The following is a 14,544-nucleotide window of genomic DNA, read 5'->3' as shown; positions in this document are numbered from 1 at the left end:
GATGGAATTTAGACATGCTGATGGCAAAATTATCAAACCAGATGTTATCGGTGGACGAGCAGCTTCAAGGGCTATGCTTTGCTTGTGTGTGATGAATTCTAGGGAATTTATAGTCATTGAGACTGCTCTGCATTCCAGCTTTGGCCAAGATGAGCATGTTTTATAATTCAGGTGTGTGCATGTGGGATCTTGTAGGCCTATCTGGAAAAAAATTCAGGTTCAATCAGGTGGGTCTGTTAACAAGCCAGTGTAGAGATATGTGACCTGTGTATGAATGTGATCACAGTTCCCTTTGCGGTGAAATAAACCTTTTTTGTTCATGAAGGATGTGGAGATCATGTTTGTATTATGTATGTACGCTGGCCTATTAAGTGTGTAAGATATGTTATATACGACGCTATATATTACCCCTTCATAAAAAAGACTTGAATGCTGATGAAGATATGTTTTATTTAAGATGTGTGCAGTTATGTGGACATTTTTATAATATTACTGTGTTATTATAGTGTAATAATATTGTAGGCCTAATTATTATTATAAAGTAATATTGTTATATGAAGAGTCGACCAGTCAGCAAACTGCAATTGCTTTAATTTATTCGATGTAGGGGGGAAAAATGAAGAAAAAAACCATCTTGAAGATGAAGATCAATCTACCACGACCAGAGTGGGCTCCGAGCGGCAGGGGTTGAAAGCTGAGAGGGGACTGCACGAGCGGGGTGGGGGTGCGAGTGGGCCGGGCAAGGGGCGGGGAAATCTTGGCGGCGCCACCTTAAAAAAACAGTCGCGCCGATATGTCAATCTAGACGCGACCCAGACAGACCTCGGCCCGGGGGCCCAGCCGTGAGAGCAACGCTGCCATTGGTTGAAAGGCGCTGTCCCTCTGAGACCGGAATCCCCATTGGCTGAAGCCTGGCGAGACGCTCACACGCATAACGTCTGCCCGCTTTTGTTATTGTACCGAGTCCAGGGAGAGAGCGAGAGGCTTCGGGAGAGCGAGCAGGATGCACGAGCCGAGACAGCGAGGCTGATAGAGTCTGGTATCGACTTGGATAGAGACGGATAGTTTGGGAGGAGGGGGAAGGGGATTCGGATAGCCTAGCCACTACCTCACCAGTCCACGTTATCCTTCTACTCCAGATCGGGTCCCCCAGCGCCCTACAGATGTGTAAGTAAGAGCGATTTGATGAAATATGAGGGTTGTTTTTGTCACGACAGACATCCGAGAGGACCTAATAAGAAACCGAGGACTGGGGAGGAGGGGATATTCCCCCTTGTCAAATCCAGACTGGATGCGATAGCCCTTGGCGGAGGTGTGTCCGCCGCTCACATTGTTCGCTTTGATAACACCAGAGACTTTGATAATACACTATTGTTGGCTGTTGGCTATTTTGTCTATTCGTGACAAAGCCCTGGTCATCTATCGACGGTAGCTATACGTTAGGCACTGTCAGTTTACCCTCCTTGTACACCCCTTCCGTGTGTTTGAATTTGATTTGCTTTGCGTAGATCGTGTAACGTTAGCCTACATTGCACAAAAACGTCTCGACACAAATTGGCATGTTTATAACTTGATAGGCCTATGTGTCGTTAACGACTTGTCCCCAGTTGTAGTTTTCATATTGGGACCTCGTGAAATTAGACGGCAGACTCGATGACGTGATATGTCCAAATATGGTAGGCTATCGCTGCATTCGCTTGTCCGCAGTGGAGTAAACAGACCTCACTTTTCTACCTCTCTGAAATGTAATAACAGTTAACTGAACACAATTATCCCAACGGACCACAGGCCACGCTTGTGGGATGAATGAAGTTGTATATGAACTTAACCATGTCACGACAGAGCTGATTCAATTCAGAGGTGGGTGCACGGGTTCACCTGTTCCACTTAGAATATGAGCAGAATGTGTGCTGTGACGAACAGGATCATATATCCTGAGGTAGATAGCCCCAGGTGATTATATTACAGTCCCACCCTGGCTATAATCTTATTCAGTGATGACCCTGAAAATGGTAATCAAGATCACGGTCAGGTTACCATTTCGCCATGCAAACACATCGTGCCATGACTTTGTTTTATATTTGGTTTGTATTTGTTTGTTTGTTTGTGGCAAGTTGTCGATGGTGCGCTTACCATACACAGCCTTGGTGGCAGCCGACACGTAGCTGAACAAATCTGGGCCAATCCTGGGCCGGCACATTAGAGAGTCGAGTCCACTGCTGTCTAGGATGGAGAGGAGTTCGCCCATGAAATGATGGGCTGGATCATATCAGATGTCGCCCCAGGACGGGGCAGTCGGGACTGAAAGTAACAATTCAGCAGTCCTGCCAGGGGCAGTGCAGGCAGGCGCAGAGAGACAGACAGCTGGGGACAGAGACACAGACAGAACGCTTAGTTTCCCAAGGCAGGCCATTCATCCACTACCACCAGCCTTAGTTTAAATGACCTTTGACCCTTGCAAATGAAGGAAGGGGGCTGAGGGCCCTCATTACTGACAGGGCCGGTCACACAACACACTCCAGCGTCTTTAGTTTTCTGACCTCACTTTGCTCCTCAGATTTCTACCTTTGTTATACTCTTATAACCAGGCCTGTATGCTCACCCTGTTCTGTGTTCCGATGAGATGCACTGTAGACTGTTCGGAGTCTATTGGTTTAGGTTTTCCTGTCTTCATGTACAGTACTCCTCCACGATACTGTGAGTCTGTCTCTCTCTTGCCTCTGCACTCTCGTAGGACATGGAGGTCAGGTTTGGCGTGTACAATACACTGTATAATGTTCTCTTTTGACAGTCGTATTCCTCTGCACACCCGTAAATCTCTAGCCTGTACACACTGCATATGCATACTCTGTGCATACTCTAGCCTGTACACACTGCATATGCATACTCTGTGCATACTCTGTGCATACTCTAGCCTGTACACACTGCATATGCATACTCTGTGCATACTCTGTGCATACTCTGTGCATACTCTGTGCATACTCTGTGCATACTCTAGCCTGTACACACTGCATATGCATACTCTGCATACTCTAGCCTGTACACATGTGCATACTCTAGCCTGTAAACACTGCATGCATACTCTGTGCATACTCTGTGCATACTCTAGCCTGTACACACTGCATATGCATACTCTGTGCATACTCTGTGCATACTCTAGCCTGTACACACTGCATATGCATACTCTGTGCATACTCTGTGCATACTCTGTGCATACTCTAGCCTGTACACACTGCATATGCATACTCTGCATACTCTAGCCTGTACACATGTGCATACTCTAGCCTGTAAACACTGCATATGCATACTCTGTGCATACTCTGTGCATACTCTAGCCTGTACGCACTGCATATGCATACTCTGTGCATACTCTAGCCTGTACACACTGCATATGCATACTCTGTGCATACTCTGTGCATACTCTAGCCTGTACACACTGCATATGCATACTATGTGCATACTCTCTAGCCTCTACACACTGCATATGCATACTCTGCATACTATGTGTGTCCTTTCTCCTTTCTACATTAGTTTACGCTCAACATCATTCCTCTACCTCTTGATCCTCTTGTTAATGTCTCTATCCCCTGTATCTCCCTCCTCCATGTGCGTTTGTTGCCTGTGTGTGTGTGTGTGTGTGTGTGTGTGTGTGTGTGTGTGTCCGTCCGATGTATGTTTGTGTGTGTGTGTGTGTGTGTGTGTGTGTGTGTGTGTGTGTGCGTGAGGCAGCAGGATGTCGGTGAACCCCCCCAACAGTAACGATGCGTGCCTGAGCATCGTGCACAGCCTGATGTGCCACAGGCAGGGCGGCGAGAACGAGGGCTTCGCCAAGCGTGCCATAGAGAGCCTGGTCAAGAAGCTGAAGGAGAAGAAGGACGAGCTGGACTCGCTCATCACCGCCATCACCACCAATGGAGTCCACCCCAGCAAGTGCGTCACCATCCAGAGGACGCTCGACGGCCGGCTGCAGGTGGGCTACAGTGGAGTGCAACCACCCCATCTATCTATCTATCCATCTATCTATCTATCCATCTATCCATCTATCTATCTATCTATCTATCTATCTATCTATCTATTTATTTATCCATCTATCCATCTATCTATCTATCTATCTATCTATCTATCCATCTATCTATCTATCCATCTATCCATCTATCTATCTATCTATCTATCTATCTATTTATTTATCCATCTATCCATCTATCTATCTATCTATCTATCTATTTATTTATCCATCTATCCATCTATCCATCTATCCATCTATCTATCTGTCTATCTATCTATCTATCTATCCATCTATTTGTCTATCTATCTATCTATCTATCTATCTATCTATCTATCTATCCATCTATTTGTCTATCTATCTATCTATCTATCTATCTATCTATCTATATACTGTATATATATATATATATATATACTTTATACTGTATATATATATTACAAATCCAGTCTCCCCAGAGCAACGGACAGCAGGGAATTGAACCCACAACTTTTCTGGCTGCTGTATGCTAGCCTTAGCCTTAGCCTTAGCCTTAGCCGCTATGCACTGTTCCCACAGATGAACAAGGTCTTTGGGCCTAACACCGTGCGCCCTGATTTGAGTGGAGGGCCAAGAGTAGAGATGTAAGTCTGTAAGGTACAGTGTATAAAAGCCTTGGGTGATGTTGATTGGTTGCCGTCGTTTGAGCTACTCATCTTCCTTACCCACAATGGCACTTGCTTACAGTAAATGCCATATGTTACCGCCAGTAAATGTATGCAGCTTTTCTGTGCAGTAATTCTTACAAAATTAAACAACAATACATGTCCTCATCTTAAAACGGTGTACTAGCGAACTGTCAAATACATATTGTTTCAAGGTCATATTTAGTGTCCGTAGATGCTTGTAATTTAAATACAATAGTAAGGGTTAGGGTTTGTATTATAATATAATTTACAGTAATAACTTAGTTAATGCACCGTTGACTATGTTGTATGTGCTGGATATTGGAATGGTCTTGTAGTATATCATTCCCAGTAGTCAGTCCGTTTAGTCATGTCTGATACTGCTCAGATTATGTGGGGTTGCTTGTGAAAACTGTACTTTCTGAAATATTGAATATGAATTGACAAAAACAAGCCTCTTGGTATTGAACACATTATGAGGCTTTGCCCAAGTGCAAGTGTACTTGTTCAAGTAGAAACAACAGCTATTATCCAAGCATACACCCATCAGCAGTGGCAGAACCTGCAGTACGCTAGTAAGTTTTTTAGCATTTCGCCATAGTGTGTGAGGATTCTTATCAGAGTCAGAGGCCAAAGATATACCCATTTATAGTAGCAGTACCTACAGTCGCCATTTCATCATCAGTATCATTTCATCATAGGGGGGTGGGGGGTTTCTATCAGCGTCATAGGTTCCTAATTTACAATTTTTCTTAGTCGCTTTGGTGCTTTTCTCAGATCAGAATGAAAATTCTCATAACTAATAGTTCAACCTCCACAACATTTAGTCATTTGTGCACATCATAGTAGCAATTTCTCCTTCCTCTAAACAAATTGCAAATGTTTTTGAACATGTATCAGTTGCTTTGTCATGTCAGTCAAAATGAACTATACTTATGGATATTGAATAGTCGTTCCCAATAAAACTAATAGTCTTCATTTCTTTGCTTGAGTCATTACATACAAAATTGGTGGACTAGTTATCAAATTCTGTCACAATGCTGTAGAATTGCAAAGAGCATATACAGTAAAACTGTAAAACGTACATATTCAGTGTCTTGTACTCACTTACTCCCCTAACTACAGTAATTCGTAACTTTACTGTAGTTTTCAAATGGCTGTACAAGTACTGTATAGTGCTGTCTTGAACATTTTCAGGTAGTGTCACCGAGTTCTGACCTTTTTTTGCATGGGAAAACACTGAGAGCATAAACTGTCGTAATGAAAACATGACAAAGCCATTTGACTATCTTGTTCATAAACGATGGTGTCATGACTTCTCATTTTGATGACACTGGCAGTTTCATTGACAGGAAGACTTGCTTTTGAGGAATGGACTATCCATTTTGATCAAGTGACGTGCTTTTGCAGGTTATCCACTAGGTTTTGCAGTTTGCACTAATTGTTTTGAGAAATACACTAACTGCTGTGCAAATGTTAATAGTGATGTGAGAAAAGCACCAAAGCGACTGAGAAAATCTGTAATGCACTGTTGAGTATGTTGTATGTGCTGGATATTGGAATAGTCTTGTAGTATCATTCCCAGTAGTCATGTCTGATACTGCTCAGATTATGTGGGGTTGCTTGTGAAAACTGTACTTTCTGAAATATTGAATATGAATTGACAAAAACAAGCCTCTTGGTATTGAACACATTATGAGGCTTTGCCCAAGTGCAAGTGTACTTGTTCAAGTAGAAACAACAGCTATTATCCAAGCATACACCCATTAGCAGTGGCAGAACCTGCAGTACGCTAGTACAGTTTTTAGCATTTCGCCATAGTGTGTGAGGATTCTTATCAGAGTCAGAGGCCAAAGACATACCCATTTATAGTAGCAGTACCTACAGTCGCCATTTCATCATCAGTATAATTTCATAATACGGTGGTGGGGGTTTTCTATCAGCGTCATAGGTTCGTAATTTACAATTTTTCTCAGTCGCTTTGGTGCTTTTCTCAGATCAGAATGAAAATTCTCATAACTAATAGTTCAACCTCCACAACATTTAGTCATTTTTGCACATCATAGTAGCAATTTCTCCTTCCTCTAAACAAATTGCAAATGTTTTTGAACATGTATCAGTTGCTTTGTCATGTCAGTCAAAATGAACTATACTTATGGATGCTGAATAGTCATTCCCAATGAAACTAATAGTCTTCATTTTATTGCTTGAGTCATTACATACAAAATTGTTGAACTAGTTATCAAATCACAATGCTGTAGAATGGCAAAAAGCATATACAGTAAAAATGTGAAACGTACGCATTCAGTGTCTTGTACTCACTTACTCCCCTAACTACAGCAATGTAGTTTTCAAATGGCTGTACAAGTACTGTATAGTGCTGTCTTGAGCATGTTCAGGTAGTGTCACCGAGTTCTGACCTTTTTTTTTGCATTGGAAAACACTGAGAGAATAAACTGTCATAATGAAAACATGACAAAGCCATTTGACTATCTTGTTCATAAACAATGGTGTCAAGACTTCTCATTTTGATGGCACTGGCAGTTTCATTGACATGAAGACTTGCTTTTGAGGAGTGGACTATCCATTTTGAGCAAGTGACGTGCTTTCGCAGGTTATCCACTAGGTTTTGCAGTTTGCACGAATTGTTTTGATGTGGTGTGTGTGTGTGTGTGTGTGTGTGTGTGTGTGGGGAGGGCATTATTATTGTTGCTAATGCCACCGGGCAACACATGGTTTCCTCTGAGCCTCGGCCCTGTTGCCAAACAGAAGCTCTGCTAACATGGGCTTGGGTCAGAGCCAGGCGGACGCGCCTGCCAACGCTGGCACACATCTGACCAAGGGAAGGAGGACTCCCTCTCCGAGCCGTGCGTCCACCACCAGACACAGGGGAAGCCCTCAGAGAGAGAAAGAGAGAGAGAGAGATGGAATGAGAGAGAGAGAGAGAGAGAGAGAGAGAGATGGAATGAAAGACACAGAGGGAATGAGATGGAATGAAAGACAGAGAGAGGGAGAACGAAGGTAGAGAGAGAGAGAGAGAGAGACAGAGATGGAATGAGAGAGAGAGAGGGAATGAGATGGAATGAAAGACAGAGAGAGGGAGAACGAAGGTAGAGAGAGAGAGAGACAGAGATGGAATGAGAGAGAGAGAGGGAATGAGATGGAATGAAAGACAGAGAGAGGGAGAACGAAGGTAGAGAGAGAGAGAGAGACAGAGATGGAATGAGAGAGAGAGGGAATGAGATGGAATGAAAGACAGAGAGAGGGAGAACGAAGGTAGAGAGAGAGAGAGACAGAGATGGAATGAGAGAGAGAGAGGGAATGAGATGGAATGAAAGACAGAGAGAGGGAGAACGAAGGTAGAGAGAGAGAGAGACAGAGATGGAATGAGAGAGAGAGAGGGAATGAAAGACAGAGAGAGGGAGAACGAAGGTAGAGAGAGAGAGAGAGAGAGACAGAGATGGAATGAGAGAGAGAGAGGGAATGAGATGGAATGAAAGACAGAGAGAGGGAGAACGAAGGTAGAGAGAGAGAGAGACAGAGATGGAATGAGAGAGAGAGGGAGAAAGACAGGTAGAGAGAGTGTGTGTGTCTGAGATAGAGAGAAAAAGAGAGAGAAAGACAGGTAGAGAGAGTGTGTGTGTCTGAGATAGAGAGAAAAAGAGAGAGAAAGACAGGAAGAGAGAGTGTGTGTGTCTGAGAGAGAGAGAAAAAGAGAGAGAGATGGAATGAGAGACAGAGAGTGAGAGAAAGACAGATAGAGAGAGTGTGTGTGTGTGTGTGTGAGAGAGAGGAAGAGTAGGAGAAGGAGAGCAAGAGAGGGGGGGTAAAGAGATAGGGAGAAAGAGAGAGGGGGTAAAGAGAGAGGGGGGTAAAGAGAGAGGGGGTAAAGAGAGAGGGAGAAAGAGAGGGGGGGTAAAGAGAGAGGGGGGTAAAGAGAGTAGGAGAAAGAGAGAGGGGGGTAAAGAGAGAGGGAGAAAGAGAGAGGGGGGGTAAAGAGAGTGAATGGGAAAAAGTAAGAGAGATGAGTTTGGACAGCATGAGGAGAAAGGGATAGAGAGAGAACAAGGTGGAGAGAGAGAAGGGGAGGGAAACCCATGAAGGTTGTTTTGTCTACAACACAGGAAAGGGGCTGGATCACATGGAGGCTGTATAAGTACTACGCTCTCTCTCTCACACACACACTCTCATTCTCTCTCACACACACACACACACACTCATTCTCTCTCACACACACACACACTCTCATTCCCTCTCTCTCTCTTGCTCTCTCACACACTCTCTCATTCTCTCTCTCTCTCTTGCTCTCTCACACACAGTCTCTCTCATTCTCTCTCTCACACACACACTCTCTCATTCTCTCTCTCTCTCTTGCTCTCTCTCTTGCTCTCTCTCTCGTTTTCTCTTTGTTTTTCTTTGACTCTCACACTTTCATTCTCCCCCTGTATCCACAGTATGTTCCAGTCGCGCTGTTGACATATACATGTGTGCAAGTTATTTCTGTGTGTGTTTGTGTGTCTGTGTGTGCGAATACATGTGTGTGAATGTGTGTGTGTGTGTGTGTGTGTGTGTGTGTGTGTGTGTGTGTGTGTGTGTGTGCAGGGTTGTAGAGAGTTAATTTAATCCAGTATTTGGTATAGAGTCGGACTTCTGAGTGAAGACATCAAACCTCACCTTCTGTGACCTTCTGCAGAGGGTGAGATGGAGAGAGAGAGAGAAAGAGAGAGAGGAGAAGTATAGAGTAGAGTGAGAGAGAAGGAGTGTGGGATGGAAGGGAAAGAGAGAGAGAGGGGGAATAAAGGAGGGAAGGAGGTAGAGACGGGGAGAGAATGGGAAAGGAACTGCTGATTAAGGTAGTGTTCAGACACATCTGTTCTTATTCTCTCTCTCTCTCTCTCGCTCTCTCTATCCCCCCCCTTTCTCTCTCTCACTATGTCTAGCTGTCGCCTGCCATGTCACACAGGCTCATATAAATGCCCTTTAGAGAGAGTGAATTCATCGAGAGCGAAACCAAAGCTGAAGGCAATAGAAGCTAACATTAGCATCGAAGCCAACACCAAAGCTGAAGGCTAAAGTTAACATTAGCATCGAAGCCAACACCAAAGCTGAAGGCTAAAGCTAACATTAGCATCGAAGCCAACACCAAAGCTGAAGGCTAAAGTTAACATTAGCATCGAAGCCAACACCAAAGCTGAAGGCTAAAGCTAACATTAGCATCGAAGCCAACACCAAAGCTGAAGGCTAAAGCTAACATTAGCATCGAAGCCAACAGCAAAGCTGAAGGCTAAAGCTAACATTAGCATCGAAGCCAACACCAAAGCTGAAGGCTAAAGTTAACATTAGCATCGAAGCCAACACCAAAGCTGAAGGCTAAAGTTAACATTATTATTAGTTTCTCAGTCGGCTTCTATCATGTCTCTCTTTCTCTCTCCCCTCCCCTCTCTTTCCCTCCCTCTGTCCTTCTCTTTCCCTCATCCTCCCATCCCTTCTATCACCCCCTCGCTGCTTTCTCTCTCTCTCTCTCTCTCTCTCTCTCTCTCTCTCTCTCTATCACCCCCTCCTGCCTCCTGCTAGCTCGTTTGTCTGTCTCCATTGCTCTCCCTCTCTCCTTCTCTTTCCCACGTCATTCCTCTCTCATTTTCTTGCTCTCCCTCATCCTCTCTCTCTCTCTCTCTCTCCCCTCCCTTTCTCCCTCTTTACCCCACTCTCAATGTTCTCTCCGCCCCCTCTGTCTTTATGTCTCCCTCTCTCTCTCTCCCTCTCCCTCTCTCTCTCTCTCTCTCTCTCTCTTTCTCCTCTAACCCTCTCCCTCTCTCTTTATGTCTCTCTTTCTTTCTCTCCTCTCCTCTCCCCCTCTATCTCTCTCTCCTCTCCCTTTCTCTCTCCTCTCCCCCTCTATCTTTCTCTCTCTCTCCCTTTCTCTCTCCTCTCCCCCTCTATCTTTCTCTCTCTCTCCCTCTCTCTCTCTGTCTCTCCCTCTATCTCTCTCTCCCCTCCCTTTCTCTCTCCTCTCCCCCTCTATCTCTCCCTCTCTCTCTCCTCTCCCCCTCTATCTCTCTCCTCCCCCTCTATCTATCTCCCTTTCTCCTCTCCCCTCTCCCTCTCTCTATCTCCCTCTCTCTCCCCCCCTCTCTCCCTCTCTCCCTCCCTCTCTCTCACCCTCCCTCTCACTCCCTCTCTCTCTCTTCTCCCTCTCTCCTCTCCCTCTCCCCATCTCTCCCTCTCTCTCTCTCTCCCCCTCTCTCTCTCCCTCCCTGTAGTCTGTCTCGGTGTTTAAATGGCAGCAGCAGCTGGATTAGCTGCTGTAATGAAGTGCTTTGAGAGACTCTGAAATCTGGCCATTTAACAGGGAGGATCAGAGCACACTTGCACACACATGCGTACGCAGAGGGACACACGACACACACATTCATAGACACACACACACACACATTCATAGACATACACACACGCACATTCTTGCACACACATGCGTACACAGAGGGACACACGACACACACGACACACACAGTCATAGACACACACACACACACACATTCATAGACATACACACGCACACTCTTGCACACACATGCGTACATAGAGGGACACACGACACACACAGTCATAGACACACGCACACACACACATTCATAGACATACACACACGCACACTCTTGTACACACACACACACACACTCACACATTCATAGACATACACACACGCACACTCTTGTACACACACACACACACACTCACCCACCTACATACTCACATTTGTACACACACACACACACACACACACACAGACAGACTCACACACTGTCTCACCCACCTACATACTCACATTTGTACACACACACACACACACACACACACACACACACACACACACACACACACACACACACACACACACATACACAGTTCCTTTTTGCTTGGCCTAGGCAGACATGGTGTGAGCAGCTGTGAAGGCCATTACTGTTGCAGTATGGCTACTACCATGACCTTGTGTCCAGTAAGCCTGAGTGTGCTCCTTCGGCTCTGTACAACACACACACACACACACACATACACACACACACACACACACACACACACACACACACACACATACACACAGACACACACACACACACACACACAGACACACACACACACACACACATACAATTTGTTTGCAGCAAGGACACACCAGTTAACATTTGGGTTCATGTCTCTGTCTGTACATCCCTGTGTTTCTCTGTTCCTCTGTCTGTAGCTGAAACATGTGTACATTGATATGATAAACACCCAAATGTTCTAATGCAGAGCATAATGCCTATGTTAACATAAACACACACACACACACACACACACACACACACACACACACATAAACCCATGTGCACACACATACAAGTTCACTTTCTCCCTCTCTCTCACGCACATGAAAATGCTTACGCCAATGCACACGCAAACATCCATCTACACACAGTGTAGCAATGCTGCCTGTCAGTAATAGTCAGTACGCAAACATCCATCTACACACAGTGTAGCAATGCTGCCTGTCGGTAATAGTCAGGGCTTTAAATGTCCTTCTCTATTAGTCTCTCTCTCACGTGACTTTATTTCTACTTCCTGTGTCCTTCTCACTTAACTTGCCGTGTCCTTGTAGCTCTGTCTGATTCCAATTCTAATTCAAAAGTGCTTTATTGCCCTGGCAAGTAGGTACTTGTGTTGCCAAAGCTGTCATTAAGTACCGGAGAAGAAATCTCAGTAAACCGAATATACACTTACAGACAATCCAAACAAAAACTGTTGCAGGATTAAAGACAATCTAAACATAAACTGCTGCAGGAATATACACTACAGACAATCTAAACATAAACTGCTGCAGGAATATACACTACAGACAATCTAAACATAAACTGCTGCAGGATTATACACTACAGACAATCAAAACATAAACTGCTGCAGGATTATACACTACAGGCAATACAAACATAAACTGCTGCAGGATTACAGACAATCTAAACATAAACTGCTGCAGGAATATACACTACAGACAATCTAAACATAAACTGCTGCAGGAATATACACTACAGACAATCTAAACATAAACTGCTGCAGGATTATACACTACAGGCAATACAAACATAAACTGCTGCAGGATTATACACTACAAGCAATACAAACATAAACTGCTGCAGGATTATACACTACAGACAATCAAAACATAAACTGCTGCAGGATTGTGCTTCTGTCTCCCTTTATCTGATTACTGTAATATCAGATTGAGAGGCCTTATCTCTCTCTCTCTCTCTCTCTCTCTCTCTATTTCGCTGGTTCTCATCCCTGCTCTGTTTCTGTGTGTGTGTGTGTGTGTGTGTGTGTGTGTGTGTGTGTGCAGGTCGCGGGGCGGAAAGGCTTCCCCCACGTCATCTACGCCCGGCTGTGGCGTTGGCCTGACCTGCACAAGAACGAGCTCAAGCACGTCAAATTCTGCCAGTACGCCTTCGACCTCAAGTACGACAACGTGTGCGTCAACCCGTACCACTACGAGAGAGTGGTGTCCCCAGGCATAGGTATGCTGGGGCCTTCTTATGCAGCATCATTAGTAGCTTTCACATTTGATGACTTTCATACAGTATATGGCAGTTGGCTGCCCTGTGGGTGTACTACCATGGACAGGTTGAGTGTGTGAGCTCTGAAGAATCTGAAGAAACTGAAAGGAAATGAGATGATAATGAGACGAGGAAATGAAATAATAAGGAGATGAGATGATGAGGAGATGAGAATGTGAGAAGATGAGATGGGATGATAATGAGATGGATGATAAGGAGATGAGGAGATGAGATGAGGAGGTGAGGAGATGAGATGATAAGGAGATCAGATGATAAGGAGATGAGGAGATGAGATGATAAGGAGATGAGATGATGAGGAGATGAGATGATGAGGAGATGAGATGATAAGGAGATGAGATGATGAGGAGATGAGGAGATGAGATGATAAGGAGATGAGATGATGAGGAGATGAGATGATGAGGAGATGAGATGATAAGGAGATGAGATGGGATGATAAGGAGATGAGATGAGGAGGTGAGGAGATGAGATGATGAGGAGATGAGATGAGGAGGTGAGGAGATGAGATGAGGAGGTGAGGAGATGAGATTAAAAAAAGGAGATGAGATGATGAGGGGATGAGATGATAATTAGATGAGATGAGGAGGAGATGAGATGATAAGGAGATGAGGAGATGAGATGATAATTAGATGAGATGAGGTGAGGAGATGAGATTAAAAAAAGGAGATGAGATGATAAGGAGATGAGATGAGGAGATGAGATGATAATTAGATGAGATGAGGAGGAGATAAGATGATAAGGAGATGAGGATCTGTTTCTATTTCCCCTATGCACATGTTGAAACCTCATGTCCTCTAATAATGACCTTTCTCTTCGTCTCTCTTTGTCTCTGTCGTTATCTCAACATCTCTCGTTTCTCATTCACCCCGTCTCCCCTTTCACATATTCTCTCTCTCTTTCTTTCTCTTATCTCTCTCTCTCTCTCTCCTTCTTTCTCTTATCCTAACTCTCTTTTCTCCCTCCTTTCCTTCCTCTTGCCCTCATTCTCGCTCTCTCTTTCTCTCTGCCTCCTGTTTTCTCTCTCTCTCTCTCCATCTCTCTCTGGTCTGCCTCAATGTTTTTAGTTGTGCATCATGCAGTATTTTTATATGCTCTAAACATTGGTGTAATAAAGGAGTGTTAATCTCTCTCTGTCTCCCTCTCTCTCTCTCCCTCTCTCTCTCTCTCTGTCTCTCTCTGGTCTGCCTCAATGTTTTTAGTTGTGCATCTTGTCTTTTTGCAGTAATTTGAATATGCTCTAAACATTGGTGTAATAAAGGATTGTTAATCTCTC

General features: G+C 44.4%; 1 protein-coding gene across 2 annotated transcripts in view; it reads left to right on the top strand.

Annotated features, from left to right (window-relative positions):
• The first annotated feature begins 880 nt into the window (after positions 1-880).
• Positions 881-14,544, top strand: part of smad10a (SMAD family member 10a) — a 40,760-nt gene continuing 27,096 nt past the window's right edge. The window contains exons 1-3 of one of the 2 annotated variants that reach the window (XM_076301136.1): positions 881-1,167; positions 3,730-3,970; positions 13,040-13,214. In XM_076301136.1, coding sequence (XP_076157251.1) covers positions 3,734-3,970; positions 13,040-13,214 — 412 coding nt within the window. In that variant the 5' untranslated portion in view covers positions 881-1,167; positions 3,730-3,733. The remainder of the gene's footprint in view (positions 1,168-3,729; positions 3,971-13,039; positions 13,215-14,544) is intronic. The other variant, XM_076301135.1, reaches the window with a different exon arrangement.

The sequence above is a fragment of the Alosa pseudoharengus genome, unplaced genomic scaffold (genome assembly GCF_046254945.1).
Source record: "Alosa pseudoharengus isolate Yale_2024_CS ecotype anadromous, Long Island Sound unplaced genomic scaffold, YU_APseudo_1.1 YU_APseudo_1.1_scf_23, whole genome shotgun sequence".
In the NCBI taxonomy this organism is placed as follows: domain Eukaryota; kingdom Metazoa; phylum Chordata; class Actinopteri; order Clupeiformes; family Clupeidae; genus Alosa; species Alosa pseudoharengus.
This window is presented reverse-complemented; position numbering and strand designations above follow the sequence as displayed.